Raw genomic sequence first — 26,478 nt, 5'->3', positions numbered from 1 at the left:
TCGTTCCACCTCTTACAAAGTTATGATCTCGGTTAAAGTGTGAGCAGTGAAACCAACGTGACACTTAATTCTTATTCGATATGGGATTGGTTCCACCCGTTTGGCATGGGGTTATCCCATTGGTCAATCCGAGCCATGTTTACAATGCGTTTAGTTGGCACATTGCATACCTCTCTAAGAAATGACCCGTCCCACTTTGGGTCGATGGGGCACTTTTTTTTAGAACATTTTAATGAATGGGTTGGATATATTTGCATTGAACAATAATATGATATACATTTAGCCAAATATGGATAGACTTGAAAATGTATTGAGAGCTTATTAACCTATTTATAGTCACATAGTTTAATTAAATTCCAAGTTGTGAAGACTTCAACCTATAATGTCGGGCGATTGCAACGGTGGAAATTTGCTCCTCCATCTTATAGTAACTGTCCAGTGAAAATCTCACGTTTAAAAGTTAATACTATCTAAACTTATAGTCTACCCAAACAATGTTGTTGACTCATCCTATACTCGCATTTGTAGCCAAAACAAACTTGTATCTCAAACAGAGATGAGAAAAATGCTTGCTATTTCCTCATAGAGGATGATGTCATCCTCCTGAAGAGGATGAGCTGGCCAATCAGTGGTCCATGAGCTGGCCAATCAATAGGCTATTTTTAATGATCAGTATAAGCCAACACCATTCTGTTGATGGGGTATGCCCACAACATTCCGACACAGAAAAACTGCTTTTGACATACATAGGTACCATGGAAGGAAAACTATTTGACTCATATTCTAATTAATTATAGATCATATTTCATAGAAATTTCAAAACACTGGACAGTTACTTTAAAAAAAACTATAACCTATACTTTCCTAAGGGAAATTATTCAAATTATTTTTTGGGTAGACCGTTGTGAAGAGAATATGGCGTTCACCATATTGACAGCTAACGGAAGGCTCGTAATTGTACAACATATACACTGAGTGTACAAAACATTAGTAACACCTGCTCTTTCCATCACATAGACTGACCAGGTGAATCCAGATGAAAGCTACGTTCCATTACATTTACATTACATTTAAGTCATTTAGCAGACACTCTTATCCAGAGCGACTTACAAATTGGTGCATTCACCTTATGACATCCAGTGGAGCAGCCACTTTACAATAGTGCATCTAAATCTTTTAAGGGGGGTGAGAAGGATTACTTTATCCTATCCTAGGTATTCCTTAAAGAGGTGGGGTTTCAGGTGTCTCCGGAAGGTGGTGATTGACTCCGCTGTCCTGGCGTCGTGAGGGAGTTTGTTCCACCATTGGGGGGCCAGAGCAGCGAACAGTTTTGACTGGGCTGAGCGGGAACTGTACTTCCTCAGTGGTAGGGAGGCGAGCAGGCCAGAGGTGGATGAACGCAGTGCCCTTGTTTGGGTGTAGGGCCTGATCAGAGCCTGGAGGTACTGAGGTGCCGTTCCCCTCACAGCTCCGTAGGCAAGCACCATGGTCTTGTAGCGGATGCGAGCTTCAACTGGAAGCCAGTGGAGAGAGCGGAGGAGCGGGGTGACGTGAGAGAACTTGGGAAGGTTGAACACCAGACGGGCTGCGGCGTTCTGGATGAGTTGTAGGGGTTTAATGGCACAGGCAGGGAGCCCAGCCAACAGCAAGTTGCAGTAATCCAGACGGGAGATGACAAGTGCCTGGATTAGGACCTGCGCCGCTTCCTGTTCCCTTATTCATTTCACCTGTTATATCCACTTTGATCAGTGTAGATGAAGGGGAGACTACAGGTTAAAGAAGGATTTCTAAGCCTTGAGACGGATTGTGTGTGTGCCATTCAAAGGATGGGCAAGGCAAAATATTTAAGTGCCTTTGAATGGGGAATGGTAGTAGGTGTTGGCGACCAGTTTGAGTGTGTCAGGAACGACAACGCTGCTGGGGTTTTCCACGATCAACATTTACCCGTGTGTATCAAGAATGGTCCACCACCCAAAGGAATTCCAGCCAGCAGCAGGTCAATGGTAAAAAAACAAACAGGTTATTGATGAAAAAGGACAAAGGAGGCTGACACAAATTGTGCAGAGCAACAGACTATAACCCAAATAAGAATGCATAACTTGCGGTACCTTGACACAAATGGGGAAGCTGACGACCTTACAGAGTTCGACTTCTTTCAGCAAAAAAACATTGGACACTGGAGAATTGGTCTGATGAAATCTGCTGTTTCACACTGATGGGAGGACTACGGTATGGAGAAAACCACATGAGTACATGCATCCATCATGCGGCGTGTCAACATTGCAGGCTGGTGGTGTTACGATGTGTTTTCATGGCACACAATTGAGCCCCTTGATAAAAGTGGAGCAATGTTTGAATGTCACAGGATATATGGACATTATTTCCAATCAGGTGAATCACCTTCATGGCAGCAGTGTATCCATCTGCAAAGTGATTTTCTCAGCAGGGTAACACCGAATGGCACAAGGCTAGGATTGTCTAGGAATGGTTTCATGAACATGACAGTGAATTCAGCTTACAGAAGTGGCCTGCACAGTCACTAGATCTCAATCCAATTGAGCATCAGTGGGATGACATGGAACAAGCTATTTGAAGTAGAGATCCACTAACAGCCAACTTGACACAACTGTGGGAAGGTTTGGAGTCAACATGGGCCAGCATCCCTATGGAACGCTTTTGACACCTTGTAGAGTCCATGTCGCGACAAATTGAGGCTGTTCTGAAGGGAAAAAAAGGGGAAGGGACTCAATATTAGGAAGGTGTTTCTTATGTTTTGTACACTCAGTGTATGTGTTTCTTTCTTTCTGCAGTATAAGACAATGGGGGGCATCTAGGGGCCAGTGGATTCCTAACTTCAGTTCTGCGCACATAACTCACATTTGAGTTGAGGGCAAGCATTTATAATACAATTTTGGCCTGTTCAATGCATTGGATTTTGATGGCTTGTATAGCCTACATGTACAGCCTAGTAATGACAGACATATTGCCCAAAATATTTTGGAAGAAGCCTACACAGTCAAATAATAGGCCTATTCATTTTCTATGCCTTGTTATTAATCATTAATTGTTAATGAAGAAAGTCACTTGCTATGGCTTTACATCACCTGCCCTCACATGGTTGGAGAGTTATTTATCCAACAGAACCCAGAGAGTGTTCTTCAATGGAAGCTTCTGAAACATCAAATATGCACAGTTTGGTATCTCTCAGAGCAGTTGCCTTAGGTCGTTACTCTTCTCTATTTTTACAAATAATTTCCACTGGTCTTACACAAAGCTAGAATGACTATGTAATGCGGATGATTCCACACTCTACATGTCAGCACCCAAAGTCAGTGAGCTCACTAAAATTCTAAATAAGGAGTTACAGTCAGTGTCAGAATGGGTGATTAATAATAAACGGGTCTTAAATACATCTAAAACTAAAGGTATTGTATTTGGTTCAAAACATTCTCTAAGACCTAAACCTCAACTGGAGTTGTGTATAAAGGGTGTGACCATTGAACAAGTTGAGGAAGCTAAACTCCTAGGAGTAACATTGGATGGTCAATTATCATGGTCAAGTCATATTGACAAAGTTGTTGTGAAGATAGGGAGGGTTATGTCTGTTATAAAAATATGTTTGTTTTTGACACAAAAATCAACTGTACTAGTTAGTTGTTAAGGCTCTGGTCTTGTTCCATCTTGATTACTGTCTGTTGATATGGTCATGTGCAGCCAAGAAAGACCTAGCAAAGCTGCAGCTGGCTCAAAACAGAGCAGGAAGCCCTGCCATTAACTGCACATACAGAAATAACATCAACAACCTGCATGGCTGAGGGTTGACAAGGTTTGACGAGATATTAACTACTTCTCTGCAGTTGTCACGGGAAATATTACTGTGATGAAAATGCCAGTGCCTGCAGAAAAACGTCTGCTAAATGGCGTATATTATTATAATCAAATTACATGCAGCTCATACACCTGTACATACCCCACAAGACATGCCAGCAGGGGTCTCTTCACAGTCCCCAAGTCCAAAATGAATTCACGGCAACACACAGTATTATTATACAGAGCCATGATCGCATGGAACTTCCATCACCAATTACTCAAGCAAACAGCAAAATTGCCTTTAAAAAACAGATTAAACTTTGTATATTGTTAAAGCGGGGACTGTGAAAGGACACACACACACACACACACGCACACACACACACACACACAGACACCCTCTAACACACATACTTTTTTGTTGTTGTATTGTTTGTACATCGTTGTATTTTACATTTTGAGACTGTTCTTGTCTAGCAGTGTCACACCCTGACCTGAGAGAGACTTTTTATGTCTCTATTTTGGTTTGGTCAGGGTGTGATTTGGGTGGCATTCTGTGTTTTGTTTTCTATGTTTCTTTATTTCTATGTTTTGGCCGGGTATGGTTCTCAATCAGGGACAGATGTCTATCGTTGTCTCTAATTGGGAATCCTACTTAGGTAGCCCCTATTCCCTCCTTCAGTGTGGGTAGTTGACTTTTGTTAGTGGCACTATAGCCCTGTGAGCTTCACGGTTGTTGGCGACATTTTAAGGAAAATGTACGCTCACCACGCTGCACTTTGGTTCACTTCTTTCGACGGCGGTGGCAAGCAGTGTCTCAGCATTTTGTTACTTGTCATGTTTTGTGTTTTTTTGTGGACCCCAGGAAAAGTAGCTGATGCTTTTTCAAAATCTAATAGGGATCCAAATAAATAAATCACCACACCATGCAGGATATTATATTCCTGCCCCCCAAAAATGTGATGTCACAAATGAAAAACGGTCTATGCATGACCCAGAGACCTGAGCCCAACTGGGAAATTTAGCTAAGAGCCTGCCTTATGCCACTACCCAAATCCGAGAGTAGACTGAATACAGTTTGGTCTGCCCTGCAACAATATAAATGTTAAATGTAACATCTTGATATGTAGAGCATATAGCCTCCTGGGACCCTGCAAAAAAAAAGGTCTTATGTGAATGGACTTCTTTGTGTTTGGGGTGAAAGGATATTTTAACTAAATGCAATACATTTACCATAGTATTTTGGAACTCCTTTAATTACTCAAATTACATACTAGACTTTTCAAAGTGTATTCAATTATGAATAATTATAATGAGGGTAATACCATAATTTGAATATCTCTTTTGAACTCACGCGCTGCCCCCTGGCTCTCTTCATGTACGCCTCTGCATGCACCTGTATTCACACCGGTACATAGATATTCAACATTCAAAGGCACATTTTGACAGTGCATTAATTGTTATCCAATTAGACGAAAATTGCATCCTTAGTCCTATATGGATCAAATGAGCGCGTAAAATATTAAGCATATAATCATTATTAGGTGTCATAGGTTCCATGTAGGCCTAGATATCTATAGCTCTGGGGGTGGTTGTCTTATGGTCTAATAAGCCACTTAAAGTTAATGGAGGAAGAGGTCGAAATTAGAATTATTGCTGTTGCCCTTAACCTGTCTCCCAATCAAGCTGATTAGTTTTTGTCAATTCATCAGCTAACCGCTATTGGGACCGGCGCAGTCTTTGCAGACTTTATTTGCTCAGGGGAAATCAACAAGTCACCGGGTAGTTCCAAGTAAACGATGACCGTTTAATTGGAAACCTTGATGATATCATGACCGATTACGGAATAATAGCCAAATCTGAGATTGATGTGGCATCCTGCAATAGGAGTCCACGTGCGCCACAAAATCAGAATGCCTAAACCCAAGCCTAAAAGACAATCAAATAATGTCAATGGGGTAATATTGATATTACTTTTTATCTCGCTCAGGTCTCAGATGATGTTCACCTTTTGCATTTCGAACATGGACTAATTTGTCTTTTTTTTATGATGATCTTTGAGATCCATTAAATGTTTCGAAATTCAATTTTTGCGATTTCTTAGAATTTATGAACAGCATCTGAATCTACGATTTGATCATTTCCTTAATATCTTAACAGCGCCACACCGTCTGATCTGTGCTTTGTCGCCTCCCCTGGTTTAATTTCATTAAGGGGCCACATGAATATTTCTATTAAAGCACCAGTGAAATATGAAGCCATTTAGTATTGGCCAACACCAATCACGGAGATGTATTGCCCCTTTTCATCACGTCAACAGGAGGGAAAATGTATATGGGACCCTAAGATGGAAGCAGACCCTAAAACCCCAGTCTTTCCTGAAAGCTGTTAATTTGCGCCGTAATTACTTTCACAATTAACTAAAATACAAATCAAAGTGACAAATCGAGATAGTTTATATATTCATTACCCTCGGTAAATGTGTTCATTATAAAAAGGCAATTTAAATGGACGTGCACTGTCTCTTTTATTGCAATAAATACATTCCATTAAATCGGCACAAATGACCAATGCCTTGAAATGCAGCTGGGACTGCTTTGAAACACATTTGTGACTCATCATTTTATCAATTTAAAATGTTCAGGAAGCCATTCCTTGGAAAGTATTTCTCTCCTTAAAAGCCCTTGGACGATAGACTCCATTAACTAGACATCATTATAGTGAGGAGATCACATTCCTGCAAGACTTAATTGCATATGATTTTTGTAGACTGCTGGATCAGAGTAGAGAACTAATTTCCCTGCAAAAGACGCAATATGTCTAAATGTCCTAAATTCAATATTGCAGGCTAATTTGTTGGGCATGTGCCATCAATTTTGTTTGGCTGCAGAGCCGTATTGATAATTTGTCTCAATGTCCTTCAGCCTGAGCCACTCAATAGAATGTAACTTGTGCTATATTATGCAGATTTTTTCAATGAATGAAAATGATTCAAAACGTAAAAGTTGTAGGCCTATTTAAAATTTCTGCAAATTTTATTCGGTAAATGTAATTATTGATATTAATACGTATTTATTGTTAAACTTGTCTTATTATTAGCTATTATTATTATTATTATTGGTGTTATTGTTGTTTAGGCCTATCACATAGTCATAACCAACAAGTAGTAGGCCTATATCATCAGCACCACCATCCACTATATCATCATCAACCTATAGCTCACCTGATGGAATTATACCTTAAGTTTACTTTTCTGTAATTCACGTTTGACGGTGAAACCATTTATTTTACGAACCCAACGAAAAATGTCAATTCCATGGAGTGATGGGCAACTCAGTCTGCTTTTGTGTGGTGAAATTTCCACGAAACGAGATGACAGTCGGATAGGCCGTTCCCCCATCACGTGAGACAATGTTGTCTATGTACTCTTCTAACGTCTGTGTTTCCAATTGACACTGGACATGATTAATTGTGCACCTGTCAACGTGTTAAGTAACCTGTTAATTATTTAGTACAATTCATACAATTTGATCTCAGAACATGGTTATTTTAAGTTGCTAGGCCGACATGTGTTTTTATTTTTTTCTAAGCGAGTGCCGCAAATGATAAATGTCCTATGATATGTTATTTCATTTATGAAATTGATTTTTACACACAAGCACAGAAAAGCACAACGAATGGATGTGACAAAACAGGACCGTATTTAAATAGAACAAAGAATAAAGGTGGTTGAGATGTAAGCAAGATACATCTTCGATTGGGCACTTGCGTTAAATTGATGTTGACTGCCTTCTTCTCAAAAGCAATGGACATTGATGATGACGCAATTGATGAGTCATTTGTTAAGTTTCATCTCCCTTAATTCAACTATGATTAACACTAGGGCTAATCACTGCTTATACATTTGCATCAAGTGAATGAAAAATATACTAAAATGCACTTCTTGCTAAAAATGCACCCCCTAACATATATTTTGATCCATTAGGGGAAATGTAGTGAGGTGACATCCCACAGACAGTAAATTATGCTGATTTAATTTCTAAAGACACTTCTAACCTATGGTCTTAAATTGATTAGATTAGATGTAGCTACAACAAGATACAGTCCAAGCCAGAGGTTTACGATATTTTGAAATGTGTATAGTCCCCATCTTGATTTATTGACTTGGTCCTGAGACAAAAACAAGCAAATATGTACATGCACAAAAGTTAAGGTCATGGTGAGTCCCCTTATCATTTGTCCATTACTGTGCCAACTCTCAACAGCTAGCCCACTGGTGACAGACGTCAATTCAACGTCTATTCCAGATTGCTGAATTCACTCTGGCTATCAACTCCGATTTCTGAGCATTCTCGTCTGAGTGTCCCAGAGCACAGAATAACTGATTATAACTGATGAATTTACGAACACGCAACACCAGTTGAATTTGACCGGGGACCATAAGGTGGCAGGTAGCCTAGTGGCTAGAGCGTTGGAATAGTAACCGAAATCCCCGAGCTGACATGGTGAAAATCTGTCGTTCTGCCCACTGTGCATAGGCCGTCATTGAGAAGAAGCCGACTTGTCTGGTGAACGTCAGCAAAAACATGTCATTAAATTGTTTCCAGCAGCACAGTTACAGTCACCAACGCTAGAAAACAGCCTAACCAACTCTCTTATATATTTTTTAATGTAACCTTATGTAGTCAGGGTGTGTAAAATGGTCAGAGTGAGGTGTTCTTGTGTTGCTCATTTTTGTCTGGAAGTACGCACGGATCAACCCTCGTCCGCAGAATCGTCCAGTCTGCGCTCTGAAAGCTCCGAGAGCGAACCGCTCTGAATTTACAAACGGACAATCTGACAACACTTTGAATTTACGAACGACCCAGAGCGCACTCTGACACAGTGGAGGCAATTTACGAACGCACCCAAGTGCATTAGTGGACTCCCGAGTTGCGCAGTGGTCTAAGACACTGCACCGCAGTGCAAGAGGCGTTCGAATCCAAGCTACATCACATCACCGTGATTGGGCAGCCCAGAATCGTCCGGGTTTGGCCGGGGTAGACCGTTTTTGTAAATAAGAATTGGTTCTTAACTGACTTGCCTAGTTAAATAAAAAATATAATAATTTCATTGAAATTAAGTTGAAAAAATGTTGATTCAACCAGCTACTATTTGTGATTTTTCGAAATTGTTAAGCGTTTAAGATGGAAAAATGTGTGGGGGTTTGCAGGTAAACTGACAACTCAATGTCTGAAATGTCTGTAACTCACTGTAACAATCAAAAAGGTATTTCTGACAATTATGATGTCTAACTGCACATATAAGATGTCATAAATGCTTGCCCTTCTTCGACATAATGGAGGGTGGAGAGTGACTTTAGTATCTCCAGGAGAATTATTGGATTAGTTCGTTCAATCTATTTTTTAAACTGAAAAATGATTAAATCAATCAAAGACTCATACATCATTCTGAACAGAAATGGGAGATTGGGTGATTAGGAGCAGTTTCAAATCAAACTATAAATAGGACAGCCTGGGTCATATGTAGGGTATATGTAGAGACTAAATGCAACTTTGAACAAGATTCTTCAGGTTTGACAAGCACACCGGTCTCCTTTCCATTCATGAAAGTATACAGTCAGTGCAGCTGACATTGTATTGCATACCATATAACTATTTATATTTTCTCTCTTTTCTAGTTGAAGTGGAACTAGGCCCATGGTCTACGATTGCATTAGAAAGAATATCACCATATGTTGATTTGAATAGCAAATCCACAAAAATCTACTGTTTCCTGTTGATCCCCAGACCAAGGCACGAATGCACTTGGATTCTGCTTGAAGAATGATCCAATAATGCCGAAATGTGTTTTATTGACATTGCATTCAGCGAATAGCATTTCAACATTGAAACGCGTATCCAGTCGGATTTCAGTATTCTAAAGAAGGACGTACCCGTTTATGTTGTGTTTCTGGAAAGACGGGGAGAAGGAGCCAACAATACATTTTTGTTTCATTTAATATCGCACAAAAGTCTTATGTACTCTTTCATTTCTGTTGGTCATTCCATTAATCAAAGGTAATCAACATACGGTTACTTTATTTTTTAGTCCAAACGATTTCTTCTGTTAGAACAAAGATGTCAAGAGGATAGCCATGATTACTAACGTTAACGCGTTAGCTAGCTAGAAAGGCGACCTGTCCCGTAAAGTTAGCTGGCCAGCTAACGTTTGCTAACGGGCTAGCTAGCTATAATGTCAAAAGAGTCATCTACATGTACGCACAAATAAAGTAACTTGGGGGTTGTCTGTACATCCAATGCTATTGAGTGTATGAAGTAGTGGCAGACAGATCACCAAGAGCGATGTATACACAAGCTGCTGAGTCATTAGCTAACCTAGCATGCTAGCCAGTTAGCCTATCATCCAGGGTTGTCTTTGGTGTTGTGCAATGAAAATCAAAAGAGTGACGTTTGCTAACTAAGTTGCCTAACTAACACATACATAAAACCGGAACATGGTTGACAATGTAGCTAATACGTTAGAGAGACATCTACACAGTGATTTTCCCCACAAGAGGTGCTGTGTTGTGCTAGCTATATAGCTAGTCAAAGTCACTTGTGTCTTTTGGGAATTTTTACAACGTTAGCTACTGTAGCTAGCTAGCTAACAGTAACGTTACTGTGGCTAAGCATGCTAGCTACCGTTAGCCTAGCTAGTCAGTTACGCTTTCCACTGGTTGTTGCTCTTTTTGTTTTTCAATTTCCCTTCCAAAAGTATTCTAGATGCGGGAAGTGTAACGTTCGCTAACAATTGTAGCTATGTGTCTATCCAGCATTAATATTGATGCTTTATTTTGGATGGTGTCAAGTTGTCGGTACTGTACTAAATTAGACAACAAGCCACCAAATGAATGGAATGTTTCGTTTACTTTGTTTTTCAGATTGCTGTAGTACCCAATTTGTAAAGTCCTGAATTGAACCAAGACAAGGATCCTTCATCTATGGTTAGAAACATCTCTTTGATAAAATCTAACCATGAGCTTCAGTTTTGAGGGAGATTTCAAAACAAGACCCAAGGTGTCTCTTGGGGGAGCGAGTAAAAAGGTAAGACCACTATGAGATTAATAATAATTTTATAACTTTTGGATTTTCTGACTACTTGTATTTCACACCCTTGGCTCAACGCTGTGTGCAACATCCTAAGTTGTCCGTAAATCAGAAAATTGTGTTTTAGTACACGTTTTTTTCCCCGCCATTAAATCTAGGAAAGTATGCCTTTGTACGAGCTGGTCCACGGGGGACACGTATTACCGGGAATGCACATCAATCCTAGACGATAGTGCAAATACAGCGGCCACTATTGTCTGCCTAGGCTAACCTAGCGACTTATTCTTTTCTACTAGTCATGCCAGGCTAATATACTTTGTTTTTCAGGAGGAAAAAGCATCTCTCCTACACCGGACACAAGAGGAAAGGAGAAAAAGAGAGGTAAGTCCTTTGACATAAAATCGTCCAGCTTTGTATGTCAACCAATCATTATTTACTTTCTCTGTGTATTTATTTACTTTACTCTGTTTTTCAACTTCAATAAGGATGAAAGACGAAGATTGAAGAATGCAATTATCATTCAATCCTATATACGAGGATACCATGACCGAAAACAGCAAGTATGTCTACTAATATGAACAAGCTCACAGTCATTAGACAACACCCATTCTTCAGTTTCAATGCCATTCCCTTCCACACTCCCTTATATTGCCAGCAATCCCTTTTCCATAACCTTTTATTGCTGCTGGCAATGTTGATAGTCTACACAATGAAGTATCTATCAAGGGATCATCGCTATAACTGTTTGTGTTTGACCTCTGACCCTGGTGTTTTCCAGTATGCCATCCAGAGGGGCAACTTTGACCGCTGCGTCTGTCAGGCACAGTCAGAAGGTGGACCGCCAATCTCCGACGCTGCCAGTCTTAGTCTCTTAACAAGGCAACTGCTATTTTTCTACAGACAGAGTGAGGACTCTCAGAGATTGGTGAGGACTGATGGTTTTTGGGCAAACGTGTTGTTGAACTAATGAAAAACTTAGTTCTAAACTCTAAATGCTAAAATGACTCAAATGTACGTTTTGCGTGTGGGAACATGACACAACATTTCTGTCTGTGTCTCTGTAGATATGGATTTGTCAGAACCTAGTGAAATACAATGGGCAGTTTGTGAAGCTGCTGGCGGGGCCCGAAAGACAGACGTGTGTGTTTCAGATCAAGAGGGTCCTGGGCTTCTGCTGCAGGTAATGGGGCCTACACCTATTCTTTATGAATGCGCTCTGGGATGAAGTTTCACCTAGGTACAGATCTAGGATCAGCTTCCCCTCATCCAATCCTAACCTTAACTATTAGTGGAAAGGATGTTAAGCTGACCCAAGATCAGCTTCTAAGGGCAACTTCACTCTACATCCATGAATGCATTTTGCAAACAAATCGATGAAGTGTGTTGCACCACCGTAACATCCTTTTTCCACCTCTCTCCTAGACTTCTGCAAACCTGCAAGGATGACAGTTTGAATGTTGCCGTTCCCATGAGGATGCTCGAGATCTATTCCTCAGAGAGAACCTATCTCCCTGTCCTTCAAGACGTTAATTGTGTGGCATCGTTAATCGAGCAGATTTTGCACTATATGGTACAGAAAGGTAAATATCACGAGGATATCTGTGGAAGTGCACTATAACATTTTGTTTGGTTAATGCTAATTTTCAAGCCCCATTGAATTAGAATCAGCTCTCTTTTCTTTTTGTCTTACTCTTTCTCTCTCAGGATACTACAGGTCGCTTTATATTCTAGTGAATCACAAGCTCCCTTCCAGTCTGGAGTACAGTGATGCTCCCTCTGGAGTGCACGCAATCCCCTTGGCAGGCACACTGCTGGAGCACACGCTGAAGCCCCTGCACTTTACCTATTCCTCCTGCACAACAGGCGCAAGGTATAACACTCCGGGGATACGTTTTTCCTAGGTACAGATCAGCTTCCCCCCAATCCTAACCTTAACCATTAGTGGGGAAAAATATAAACTGGCCCAAGATCAGTGTCTAGGGGCAACTTCACCCTACTATAACAGCAGCCATAGCATCTGTAAAACCAAAACGGTCACATCAGAACAGTCAAACGCGCACATACCCTAAAACTAACCAGAACACACACACACACACACACACACAGAGAAGGCCCTTTTTTGCTAAAGCCAGACCCATTAAAAGGTTCACCTCCAACGTATAAAAACACCCTTACACACAAAGCCTCTCGGCATCAGCGACTGCTGAGCATGTGGGAAAGAGCACAGTGAGAAGCCACGAGCGGAATGCCTTTTGTCTGTGGCGTATGCTGTTAAGATTGTCCAGTAAACCGGTAATGTAAACTTTGGGCATTTGTTTGTCCTTTGAGTTGACGGAGACACCGTAATTGCTTCACGAACCTGTTTACAACGAGCAATAAAACTGATCCAGACTCGGGAGTACAGAATATTGACGATTTGCTCTCAATTTGAAACATTCTGAATGACAAATGAGGGGGCGTTCTTTTCTTTTTGAAGAAAAGCAGAGACTGGGTGTGAGAAACTTGTGTACACACTCACTCCAACAGATAATTATCTGACCGGGGCCACCAGATGTGTGAGTGACTCAGTAAAAACAGCTCTGTTTGACAAGACAATATTGGGGCACTCACAGAGCTGAAAGGAGGAGACACCTACTCTCTCGACCACTCTATTGTCCCTGTTTGGGTAATGAGTTTAAAGAATAACTTTACTCAAAAAACTATATTTAGGCTCTGTCCGGAAAGTGCTCCATCTTGAAAACTTGACAACTGAATTTTTGGGGATTGTATTAACAGTGTGAACAAAATACTTAGTTATCCCTTTAAAAACAATTTATTGTGGAATCTAAGCTGTTCATATGTTTATTTGTCACTTATTTGTACATTTTGATTTGTGATCAGTAGCTTAATCCAATATCATTATCATGTATGCAGTGAACTGGCCTCCCGAGTTGCGCGGTGGTCTAAGGCACTACATTGCTGTGCTACTATTGATTCTGGGTTTGAGTGGCAGCCGGCCGCGACCGGTAGACCCATGGGGCGGCGCACAATTGGCCCAACGTCGTCCGGGTTAGGGGAGGGCTTGGCCGTCAGGGATGTCCTTGTCCCATCGCACACTATCGATTCCTGTGGCGGGCCGGGCGCAGTGCACGCTGACACAGTCGCCAGGTGTGCGGTGTTTCCTCCGACACATTGGTGTAGCTGGCTTCCGGGTTAAGTGGGCATTGTGTCAAGAAGCAGTGTGGCTTGGTTGGGTTGCGTTTTGGAATACGCACGTCTCTCCACCTTCCCCTCTCCTGAGTCCGTACCGGAGTTGCAGCGATGAGACAAGACTGTAACTACCAATTGGATACTATGAAATTGGGGAGGAAAAAGGGGTTAAAAAAAATATAAGTATACAGTTGAAGTCGGAAGTTTGCATACACCGTAGCCAAATACATTTAAACTCAGTTTTTCACAATTCCTCACATTTAATCCTAGTAAACATTCCCCGTCTTAGGTCAGTTAGGATCACCGCTTTATTTTAAGAATGTGAAATGTCAGAATAATAATAGAGTGATTTATTTCAGCTTTTATTTCTTTCATCACATTCCCAGTGGGTCAGAGGTTTACAGACACTCAATTAGTATTTGGTAGCGTTGCCTTTAAATTATTTAACTTGGGTCAAACGTTTTGGGTAGCCTTCCACAAGCTTCCCACAATAAGTTGGGTGAATTTTGGCCCATTCCTCCTGACAGAGCTGGTGTAGGATTGTAGGCCTCCTTGCTCGCACACGCTTTTTCAGTTCTGCCCACAAAGTTTCTATAAGTTTAGGTCAGGGCTTTGTGATGGCCACTCCAATACCTTGACTTTGTTGTCCTTAAGCCATTTTGCCACAACTTTGGAAGTATGTTTGGGGTCATTGTCCATTTGGAAGACCCATTTGCTACCAAGCTTTAACTTCCTGCCTGATTGTCTTGAGATTTTTGCCTCAATATATCCACATAATTTTTCCATCCTCATGATGCCCTCTGTTTTGTGAAGTGCATCAGTCTCTCCTGCAGCAAAGCACCCCCACAACATGATGCTGCCACCCCCTTGCTTCACATTTTAAAACCAACTCATTTTAGAATGTGGATAATGTATGCGGCTCCACTCCAGCCGTTTGTGTAATGACAATCAATTTCCCTCCATCTCTCTCTGATTCCACAGGCAGTTTGTGTTTGCAGCCTTCACGGAGGAGTTCATCTCGGCGCCGTTCACGGAGCAGATCTTTCACTTCTTTATTCCGGCGCTGTCCGACCCGCGCCTCCACTTCCCCTTTGAGGCCTTCCTGGGCTCCCTGCAGGCCACTGTAGTCTCCTCCGCAGCTGCGCAGAAACAGGCGCCGTGGCTCTTCTACTTTGTCCTCTCAGCCGGGGAGACGTGCCTGGGTAAGTGCTGTCAGGGATACGCTCCTGTTGCGTCTAAAATGGCACCTTATTCCCATAGTGCACTACGTTACACAGAGCCCTGTCTAGGTAATAGGGTGCCATTTGGGACACAGCCTTTGTGTACAGTGTGTGGGGAATAGTACTCTCGTGTACCAGCAGATACACTGACAAGAGGATTTGGAGGGAATGACCAGAAACAAAATCTATGGCGATAGGGAGTGTTTTTTAGTAATGTTGTGTGTATGTGTGCAGGTTCCCTATCAGAGGAGGGCCTCCAGCTATACCTGCGTGCTCTGCAGACCCTCCTACCTCTCCTTCCCGTGTCAGAGAGCACCAGCAGGCCGGAGGTCATCAGTGACTCTGAGGACGAGGAGGACACTGACATCCAGGCTCCATCCACACAGGTAGCTAGGTACCACTAATGTGTCACTACAGGTAACAGAGCGAAATCCAGGGATAGTACTCTGCAGGTTTCAGGTAACGCATATAGTTCAGAATGCCCTTTTACTTCACCGGCAACCCTCCAAATGAAAATGCCTAACATCTGAATACAGGTGTAACACACGAGTAGCAGACCACAGCCTTATCCGCACAGCCTTTAGGCACCTCATTATAAATACCTGGGCCCGTATTCATAAAGCGTCTCAGAGTAGGTGGGCTGATTTGGGATCAGGTCTGCCCCTGGCCAAACGATTTGCTCCATTATGATCTAAATGGCAGAACTGATCCTAGATCCTACTGAGGCTTTATGAATACAGGCCCTGCTATACTTACTGGAACATCTCACTCACATCTATTCTGTGTGTTCTCATTCGTTCCAGCACGACGGTTATCGGATATCGGTGCAGCTGATCACGGAGGAGTGCGTCCACAAGCTGGACACCAAGCAGCAGACCAACGCGCTGCTCAACCTGGTGTGGAGGGACTCTGCCAGCGAAGAGGTCTTCACCATGATGGCCTCCATTTGCCACACGCTCATGGTGCAGCATCGCATGATGGTGCCTAAAGTCAGGTCAGTGTTCTGCATCGGATCTAGTTACATTGAATGCATCTCCAAATGGCACCACTTTCCCTATATAGTGCACTCCTTTTGACCAGAGCCCTACAGGCCTTGGTCAAAAGTAGTGCACTACAAAGGGAATAGGGTGCCACACCTAAGGTTTCACATGTATCTACGGTGCTAGTTTAACCACTTTTGTTTGATTTGAATCCTTTCATTTAGTTGTTTCAAAAACCTTTCTTTCACTAGAATTTTAATGAATATTTAGCATTTTAAGTCATTTTGTAGGAATCATTTTTTGACATCATGAAAGTGGGTGTTCCGAATCAGCATTTATTTTAAAGTTGTAAGCAACTAATGTGAATAGCGATGAAGAAGCACAGCCATTATCTGTCGTCTTCGCCCTAGTGGCATTTACAACCGGTGGAGGAAGTACTAGGATGTCAGGGAAGCTCTGAAGCTGTCACTCCTTGATTAGGGTAATTAGCCCTGGTCTGGCTGATTGGGTTGATTGCATAAGGGCAGGATGTGGATGTGAGACGGGGGGTCTTCCCTGGGCTTTATGACACACACTGAGGGTCTCTGTCAACTCCTCTGGTTAATAGTTAGTAGAGCCAATGGAAGACACTACCTGTCCGTACTGTGGGGATGAGAGAGCGAGCGTGTTATCATTACTGATGCGTTGTTCTCACCTTTTACAGGGTGGGCAACAAAGAATGTGGCTATTGTTTAGGGCTGGAGAGTTACCTGGGTCGTATTCACTAGAAACCAAACGAAAGCAAACAGGCTGGAACGGGAGGAATGTCTAGCTGAATTTGTCCGATAAGAAACCCTCATCTTCGTTGCGAAACGTTTTAAGTTGCAAACATGTTTGTGACGGTTAGGAATGGTGTGCACTAAGGAATACAATCCTGTCTCATCTCACGCTAGACTTGATTCAGGCAACATTCAAGCTAACCTTTAGAACCCAAATGTCTCTCAAAAAACGATACTAGAGAAGATGCGTTGATTTGCTTACCAAATCAGTTGTTGGAAAAGTCCTAGAATCCTCCCTAAGTATTTTCTCTCATTTTTACAGCTTCCTTTCGTCCAACTGCTTCTACCATAAATTTTACCTCTTGTCCTCCATCATTATCGGATATCTGTACAAAATAATTAGCTCACTGAGGAAGATTAATTAGTGGCGAAGTGGATGGGATACCTTTACAAGAGGCTAAAGGGAGCAAATTGCATCCCGGGCCTGATTTACTGCGTTTAAAAAAAGAGCTCGTCTGCCTAGCCCGGCCCTCCCGTCTCCCACCTCATGCCCGACGGCCAGCCCAGCGCAATGCCTCGAATGAATCTGGATCTTTTTCTTTGCTTCCTTCTTCTTATTAGAGCTCTAGTATGTAGGACCTGTATTTTCAGTAAGATCTTTTACTTCAGATTTAATCATACGATTTAAGATTAAAATAAATAAATAATTCAAACCGTTTTGGTTGCTATACTCTTAGGTATTTGTTGTAATTTCACTGATATGTTACTTAGCCTCGGCCTGAGGTGGCTCGCTGTCCCCAACTGATCTTCACTGACAACTGTATGTGCTAGCAAGCCTCTATCTTTAATTAGTTTTTGAGCTCTTGATGTGATTGTGGAGTTGACATGAGATAATGACGCTCGGGCAATGAGAACACACACTTTCTGCCACTGGCACTAACTCGCAGGCCCTTATGAATTAAGCTAGTTTAACATAAATAAAGCCAGTTATTATCAAATTACTATTTAAGGTCATTTTCGATTGAGCTGACTTATGCAGCGTTTACCGTGAATGCAATCTCCTCTAAAGCAGGAACAGTACAGTTCTATCGCGCTGTAGCGCAGCTCTTCAGTGGTTCAGATTGAATCGAGCCCTTTCCCTTTTATTTTGCCTTATTTTTCTCTATTTCTGCGAGCATACGTAAATTCTTGCATTATGTCTACATAAAATAATCTGTTTTGGCCATCAAGGTCATTTTTATGGACACACACACACACACACACACACACACACACACACACACACACACACACACACACACACACACACACACACAAAAACCTTTTTGATGCCTGTGATTGTATTTATTAGTGCCTTCATTTCCTGATTGAAATGGAGCTTTGGTTTCTAGCAGGCCGTATATCAAGCTGTCAGTCAGCATTTTATTGCTCTGTTGCCCATTTCAATCAAACACCCGGCCGCACACTGTAAAGGCCCAGAGCACTATGCTATACCCGGCTCCCGTCCTCTTTTGTACTGACGGATGGGGGGCCTTGGCAGAAACGATTTATCAAACATATAGAGAGTTGTCACTCGTTTTACCCCCCCCCAGAAGTATAATTGACATTTTTCAGCCTTTCAAATAATCTTTGCTGCTCAATGGTGAACGAGGGTGTGCCCTAAATGACACCCTATTCCCTATATAGTACACGACTTTTGACCAGAGCCCTATGGGCCCTGGTCAAAAGTAGTGCACTATATAGGGAATTTGGATGCACTCTTAGAGATTGGAGGCCGACACCAACATTAGTTTATTTATGTGAGATTCCATCCACTTCCCATTCCCTCTCTCTGTTCTGTCAACCTTTTTTTTTACAAGATCGGCTTTAAAACCATATCTCTCTGTTTTGTTTTCTCTTTCATGAGTTACAGACACTTGTTTTGCATCGTCTCTTGTTTTGTTACTTCTTTAAAAAAAAAAGTATTTGTTCCACATTTTAATAGGGTTTATGTATTTTTTTTGGGTTGTATTTTGCTAGTTGTTTAGGATTAAAAACAGGTGATTAACATCAATGCATTCCATCAACCTTTACCTCTCAACATGTGAATAGAAGGAGATTGCCTGCCCTTAACAGGCTTCCTTATAGGTGACAATACCCTATCCCATTTGACAGAGGCCCATTTATAAGCAAGGGGCTTTTATTTTGTTTTAAGCTGAATTACTGCATTGGCGTTACCTGTTGTTAACCCTCGGTGTTAAAGAAACACACACACAATCGAGCACCTTCACACTCTGGTGCCATGGGCCGTTAGTTAGGCCGGCCGGCCGGCGTGTCGGGATGAGGGCCCAGTATGAGGGTTACAAATGGCACCCTATTCCCTACATAGTGCACTACTTTTGACCAGGGCACTATAGGGAATAGGTTACCATCGTGATGCAGCCATTGGCTCACCCACCCACCCCCTCCCTCCCTCCTTCCCCTGTGTTCATGTAATTTAGGGAGAGTGTGGAAGCGTGCTGGCGCGCCGAGGTCATTGTGAGGGCTATGCCCCCCCCATCCCTTCTCCTCTATTGTCCCCATTGTTGCCATTAAGTTAAATGGGGCTCCTGCAGGAAGCCAGAGGGCCTGTTTATGACCCAGGGCCGAGCTCCTCCTCGCCAGCAACTAGTTTACTAATGGAAGGTGCCTTGTCTAAATAAAGCTTAATGGGTCGTTTAATCTTTTTTTCGTCGCGGAGAATGAAGGAGGAGAGAAAGGGCCAAGTAGGAAGATTCCTGGGGATGCTGCGGTTCAACAGCTTTTACTAGTATTTTTTCCATCTTTATTTGTGTCCTCTAGTTAATTGGTCAATGTTGACGATCTCCGCCTTGGAGGGCATCGAGGCAGAGCGATTTATACGTTTACAGACAGACGAGTACATTGTCAACCCTTTTGACATATGTATCTTTTTAGGCCTGTCTTGTTTTTATTTTGTCCCCTCCAGGCTTCTGTACAGTTTAGCGTTCAACGCACGTTTCCTGAGACATCTCTGGCACCTGATACAGTCCATGACTACCAAAATGATTACAGGGTGAGTTGATTGAATGTCGGTCAGGGGCTGTATGTATCAAGCGTCTCGGTTTAGGAGTGCTGATCTTGGATCAGGTCCACCCCTGTCCGTGTCATCTTATTCACTATGATCTAAAAGGCCAAACTGATCCTAAATCTGAACTCCTGCTTTGAGACTCTTGATATATGCAGCCCTGAACACAGTGACAGACCTTGATGGGCTGTCGGCGAATGTAAGCCAATTCAATGTGCCCCGTTGGCATAAATTCCCAGGTAAATATAGCGAGTCTCTCTTTTTCTCCCCCCCCCCCCCAGGTCCATGGTTCCACTGCTGCAGGTCATCTCCCGGGGGTCTCCCATGTCTCTGGAAGACTCCAATCGCATCATTCCCCTCTTCTATCTCTTCAGTTCCCTCTTCAGTCACTCGCTCATCTCTGTGCACGACAGCGAGTTCTTTGGCTACCCCATGGAAGGTCATGGTAGGCCACTCCCTCTGTTCTATTCCCTATGCACTACTTTTGACCAGGGCCCATACATAGGGTGCCATTTTGGACGCAGACCGAGTCTCAAAATCACCTGCCTCTTGTTTTGAATCAGGGTGCAGCTGACATTGTATTTTACTTTGAATTTAAAGACTTCTACATATGTACACTGAGTGTTGAAATCATGAAGGACAACTTCCTAATATTGAGATGCACCCCCTTTTTTCCCTCAGAACGGCCTCAATTCGTCAGGGCCTGGACTCTACAAGGTGTCCAAAGCGTTCCACAGGGATGCTGGCCCATGTTGACGCCAATGCTTCCCACAGTTGTGTCAAGGTGGCTGGATGTCCTTTGGGTAGTGCACCATTCTTGATACACTTGGGAAACTGTTGAGCGTGAAAAACCCAGCAGCATTGCAGTTCTTGAAACGAATTGGTGCGCTTGGCACCTGCTACCATACCCTGTTCAAAGGAACTCAAAATCTCGTCTTGCCCATTCATCCTCTGAATGGCACACATACACAATCCATGCCTCAATTGTCTCAAGGCTGAAAAATACTTGAACCTGTCTCCTCCCTTTCATCTATTCTGATTTGAAGTGAATTTAAGAGGTGACATTGATAAGGGATCATAGACTGACCAGGTGAACGCAGGTTGAACCTATATCATGGATTTTTTTATTTTTACACTCAGTATATTTTTATCCAGATGGATAGTCTCACAAATGTGTGTAATATTCAGTGAACAACCGTCCATTCCTCCTGTCCACCCATTTTCAGGCCACAGCAATACGTCCATGATGCCGTTCACATTGTCCGAGCTGGTCACCCTGTCTCGGTTACTAAGAGACGCATGTCTGGGCATTATCAAGCTGGCCTACCCAGAGACCAAGACGGAGCACCGCGAGGAGTACATGGCCGCCTTCCGCAGCGTGGGGGTCAAGACAAACACAGAGGTGCAGCAGCGCATCCAGGCCGAGCAGAAACGTTGGGTCCAGCTATTCAAGGTGAATGCCCACCCATCGCCCTGGCATGGTCAGGGTCATATTCGGGGTCATATTCATTAGTCTCACTGTACGTTTTGCAATGGGAAACACGTACAAGCTTTCTTATTGAACAAAGTTCAGGTAGTCCCTCCCTTTTTGACCCATTTGCTTCCGTTTCACTCCTAGTGAATGCGACCCAGGCAGTGGCTCCACATCTAATTGAGGGTTTTGATACGGTCCTATGTTTACAAACTAATTCAGAAAACTTGTTTCATAATCCAACATTTAGATGCCTCCCAACTGGCTTGAGTCCTTACTCTTGTAACGGATTTGGAAAATGGTTACATGCTAGTGTATTCAGTGTCCTCTTGAATGCCCTCTTTTTAAAAGTACAATGCAGCCGTTATTTCACTATCACATAATTTCTGTGTAACAATAAAGTAACTTACTTAATGGTCAAAAAGAAGCAAAAATGGCTTCTTAGCAAAGAGCTATTTCTCAAGCAAGGCTTTTGTTAGGACTGTCTGGAAGTGGTTTGAGTGGGGATGGGAAAACTGAAAAATAGCTGTTATTGGCAGAGAGGTTTGGAACTCTCTTATTGGTCTATTAACTCATTTACAGCATAGTGACATCACCATGGAAAGCCAAAACACCATCCCACTAAAACAGGCTGAAGTTTAAGTTGGTCTTTTCAAACTGCTCTTACACTAAAAGGGCATTATCATAATTTTCACAATATTTTTCCAACTTCATAGTGAAATATATATGAACATAAGAAAACCATGTTTTTGAGATGCACTGTGCGATTTAAAATGTCTTATTTTGACTTTGGTTTCTCAAAATAGCTTTTACAAAAATGTGTCGATCAGCAACAGAGCATGCATGGCTAAATTCCCACCAGGAAGAGCAAAGGGGGTTGAATGAGGACATTCATTGTCTGTTTACTAAAAGGAAATGAGGCAGATAACAACATGAGGTTAATTCGCCACTCGTCAGGCGCCGCTCTCTCAACTTTACCTCTCTCTCCTTCACTCTACCCTCCTCCTCTCCCTCCTCCTCTCTCTTTCCCTGAAACGGTAATTAAGCGACTTCGTTCTTGGCTTTGAATTTGAGAGAGGACCTCGAAGGTGAGCGATGCTTTCTTTCAGCCGAGGTGTTGGCCGTGTACAAATGCGTCAGGAATTTCATAACAGACCGAGGAGCGCGAACACCGTCAGCTAAAACGACCCATTAAAGAAGTGGGAGAGCAGGGGAAAGGCATTTTCCAAATTGAACGGGGCTGAATTTACAGTCGCTTTAACGCCGCTGACCCCCTAACACGCTAATGTTTGGTTCGAGTCATCAGCCGTCCCTCGACCATCTTTTATCACCCCCATTGTCGAGCTATCTATATAATTGAAAGAAGTTAATTTAATGAAAATGATCAACTAAGCTTGTATTAATATTGCTAATGGACCTTCTCTTCTTGGCTATGTTTGGAGAGGGATGTCATGGTGGAGTTTGAGAAAGGCCCATTAAGGTGTGCACTTAACCCGATGGGCTAATTAAGGAATGCTTATTCATTCCTCGGAGTAGGGGCTAAGTCTCCGAGCCCATCGTCCGCGCCACGAACAGTGTTTTGCACTCCCCATTATTACTGAGAATACCGACTCCAGTCGTCGCTGATGACCGCCCCGAGATTGATCGAGTCCCGCATGAAAAGGTTGTGCGTTTAAAAAAACAACAACATTTCCATTCAAACGGTGTTGCCTGCTTATTGTGTTCAATTGTTTCAAGGTAATTACGTGTCTGACTACTCCTCTTAGCTAGTGCCGGTAATGACTGCGGAGTGAGATTATGGAAAGGATCAATATAGACATGACAAGTTCAATCATTACAGTGGAGTACTTATCAACTTCTGTCTAACATTCATATCCCAACACTGCACACAGTAAGACATGGGATAGGAGGCAACAAATCCATGTTTTTCACAGGACAGTACAGGAACCTGTTTTTAGGACCGGACAGTACAAGATTGACATTTTTTGTTATAGACGTACTGGACAGGAATAAATATCCCAACAACTCTCACTTTTATTTGTGTTGTTTATTGCTATTTATTTTGCAGGTCATCACTAACTTGGTAAAGATGGTGAAGGCTCGTGACATCAGACGACCATTCTGTCCAGCAGGCCATTGGCTTGCTGAAGAGGTCAACATCCGAGCAGATAAGGTAACCGTGCTCTCGGCCATTACGTCCAATTTTTATGTCCAATTACATGGACATTCATTTTGTGAGGTCAGCATACAAAATACACTAAAACAATACATTATAATACATGCAATACAAAAATACTGGGAAGTGACCATACATAGTCCCTGTGGCATACTGTCAGGCCATGTGTCGGGTCCACGTTATGCCCTATGTAGGATGTTGTTAGTGTGGTCCTGCTGACTGGAGCCGTGCTCGTCCCCCTCCAGGTGACCCAGTTGTACGTCCCGTCAGCCAGACACGTGTGGAGGACGCGGAGGATGGGACGCATCGGGCCCCTGCAGTCCACACTGGATGGTACGATGCAATATAGTAGCCCCAAAAAGTAGTTCCTGTTATGCATTAACAATGACGGTGGGAAACCCTGTGCATCCTAGCTATCTGGTATATAACTGTGCATATCCAGCTGGTGTTCGCATGGGGGGGAAGTGTGTCATGTTTTCCTATGGGAAACATGAACAGTTCCCTGTCTTAGTAATACGTGTCTTTGGCATTAACCAACCACTGATGGTCGTCACAGATTTTAAGTACAGTGAAACACCCTAATTGGGGTACAGGGAACACTGTGTGACCTCTGGTAAATGAAGCGCTTAGGTCAGCTCTGCTGTAACCTTAGGTTTGTTGTTTTCCTTCGAGTCACTCCAAAATGCCTCAGCGAAGTGCCAGGGAGGGCAATTGGTCGAGAGAGACAGCCAGGCTCTTATGCCCTTTAATTTAGAGCTGCATCGCGGGCCTCCGGCAGAGAGAGCTGGTGTGAAAACAAACAGAAACAATGCGTGTATGATCTGCCTAATGACACTCCAGCCAGCCCCGATACCTGGATCAATTCAATTAGCCTGAGAGTCCTGATGAGCGCAGCCACATCTGGTTGTATATTCGTCTGCCCTTTCTTCATTTCCTTAAATGGACAGGCCCCTCGGGTGATGAATGGCCAACGTATTGACCACTCCGGGCCATATTTCTCCTCAAAGATGGAAACCTGATGGGTGAAATGCAGATGGGATTGACTAATTAAGCAGAAGAATTGAGCTCCAAGGGAGACAATGAAGGGGTGGAGAATGGCGGTTTAACTTTTCTTTTGTGACAGTTTTTGGTTCTAAACGGTTCCGAATGACGAGTTTAATACAAAACAAACGTCCACTTAATGGAAATGTCCGGGCATGTTGGACGGGCAGCTCACAGTTGCGTTAATTGGAAGTCTGTTAGTGAGGAACGGGGAATTGTGGCAAGATTGAGCACTCTTTAATGGGCTGCCTGTAAACAGTCAGCTGGGTGGAGAGAGGGGGCCTAGCAGGTTTGTAGTCAGGTAGGGAGTAGGGTTAGCAGGCATGCAGGATGGGGGGAAACTGGAGAAATGGAAGGATTTGGTTATCTGGGTGTGGCCCCATCCATGAATACGCGTCTGGGTTTTTATGTTCAGTGTTTGTCATTAGGGAGATGCAGGTCAAGAGTGTGGGGTTTAGATTCTGGTAGTGGGAATGAGAAACCTCGGTGCGGCCTGGTCAGCATCTATCCGAACACTGTGTGGTCATGGAAACATTACATGGGGCTTTTAGGAAGCCCTACATTGGGCTTTTATTAGATGGATGAATTAGAGCCGGATGGATGGATAGATAACTAGATGGCGAATCAGATTGATGAATGCTAGGATAGTGTGGATAGATGGGTTAATTCATGAAGTGAAGATGGATGGATAAATGAATAAATAACTAGATGGATGGGTAGAAGACAGACAGATTGACTGTTACAGAGCAGTTTAAGCTAACGTTGTACTGTGTTGTATGTAGAGTCATGCACGGGTCAGCTTTTTGGAGCCGGCCACATCAATTCCGAGCCCCACCCGATATCTGACATCAGGACAGATTTTTCTCCACAACCTGACCCACCTGCATAGAATTGTTCTGAGAGCCGATTCGTGACCTGCCAGATAAAACATACATTTCTTTAGTTGCTTTTATGACTCCAGAGTATTAAACTATTAGTGTATTCCCCGCATGAATTCATTTGTTTGCATGTCTATTCAGCGTTTGGATAAAAGGAAACTATGCCACGAATTTATTTTCGCGATGCGGCACATTGACAACTCAGATCTCTTTGAAAAAAAGCCTTCTAACTAGCCTTCTCACCTAATGAAAGCCTATAGCCGACATAACAAAACAATACCATGACATTCAATATTTAGATAAATAGTTTAATTGAAACTTAAATCAACAATTCCCAGAATCTAATAGGCTATAGGCTGCAAAAATAGCCTACATTTAGTAGGCTACTCAAACTTTTACCAGCCGCACCGGTTAAAATTTTATATGGCCTGCATATGGTCAAAAACTGGTACGTACGCGCAATGCTGTCAGGGGTACATTATTTTAAATATATATAGCAGCAAGAGCCTCTCCGGTGGATGCTGCAGTGTACCCAAGTGGCGTCGGGAAAAAACCTGTTGAAAGACTGTTTGAAAATATATATACATATATTTAAATATATATATATATATATTTAAATATATGTATATATATTTTCAAACAGTCTTTCAACAGGTTTTTTTCTCACCTGAGTAGCCTCGTTTCACTGCCAAAAATAATATTAAACCATCTAGTGTTCAGCGAAATAACAACACAATGTCAAATACAGGTAGCCTAGTCAAACAATTAACATCCAATCACATTAACCGTTACTCTCTCACGGG

The 26,478-nt window shown here is 42.6% G+C and overlaps 1 protein-coding gene across 1 annotated transcript in view; it reads left to right on the top strand.

Moving 5' to 3' along the window:
- Positions 1–9,712: 9,712 nt before the first annotated feature.
- Positions 9,713–26,478, top strand: part of LOC115105139 (ubiquitin-protein ligase E3C-like) — a 39,020-nt gene continuing 22,254 nt past the window's right edge. The window contains exons 1-16 of the mRNA XM_029626785.2: positions 9,713–9,869; positions 10,733–10,895; positions 11,226–11,279; positions 11,384–11,458; positions 11,677–11,823; positions 11,963–12,078; positions 12,321–12,478; positions 12,603–12,768; positions 15,069–15,289; positions 15,542–15,693; positions 16,111–16,301; positions 20,011–20,097; positions 20,391–20,554; positions 21,336–21,562; positions 23,649–23,753; positions 24,002–24,089. Of these exons, the coding sequence (XP_029482645.1) occupies positions 10,827–10,895; positions 11,226–11,279; positions 11,384–11,458; positions 11,677–11,823; positions 11,963–12,078; positions 12,321–12,478; positions 12,603–12,768; positions 15,069–15,289; positions 15,542–15,693; positions 16,111–16,301; positions 20,011–20,097; positions 20,391–20,554; positions 21,336–21,562; positions 23,649–23,753; positions 24,002–24,089 (2,020 nt within the window). The 5' untranslated portion in view covers positions 9,713–9,869; positions 10,733–10,826. The remainder of the gene's footprint in view (positions 9,870–10,732; positions 10,896–11,225; positions 11,280–11,383; positions 11,459–11,676; positions 11,824–11,962; positions 12,079–12,320; positions 12,479–12,602; positions 12,769–15,068; positions 15,290–15,541; positions 15,694–16,110; positions 16,302–20,010; positions 20,098–20,390; positions 20,555–21,335; positions 21,563–23,648; positions 23,754–24,001; positions 24,090–26,478) is intronic.

Source organism: Oncorhynchus nerka, linkage group LG22, assembly GCF_034236695.1.
Source record: "Oncorhynchus nerka isolate Pitt River linkage group LG22, Oner_Uvic_2.0, whole genome shotgun sequence".
Classification (NCBI taxonomy): Eukaryota; Metazoa; Chordata; class Actinopteri; order Salmoniformes; family Salmonidae; genus Oncorhynchus; species Oncorhynchus nerka.
Note: the sequence above shows the minus strand (reverse complement) of the source record. Positions and strands in the feature narration are given on the sequence as shown.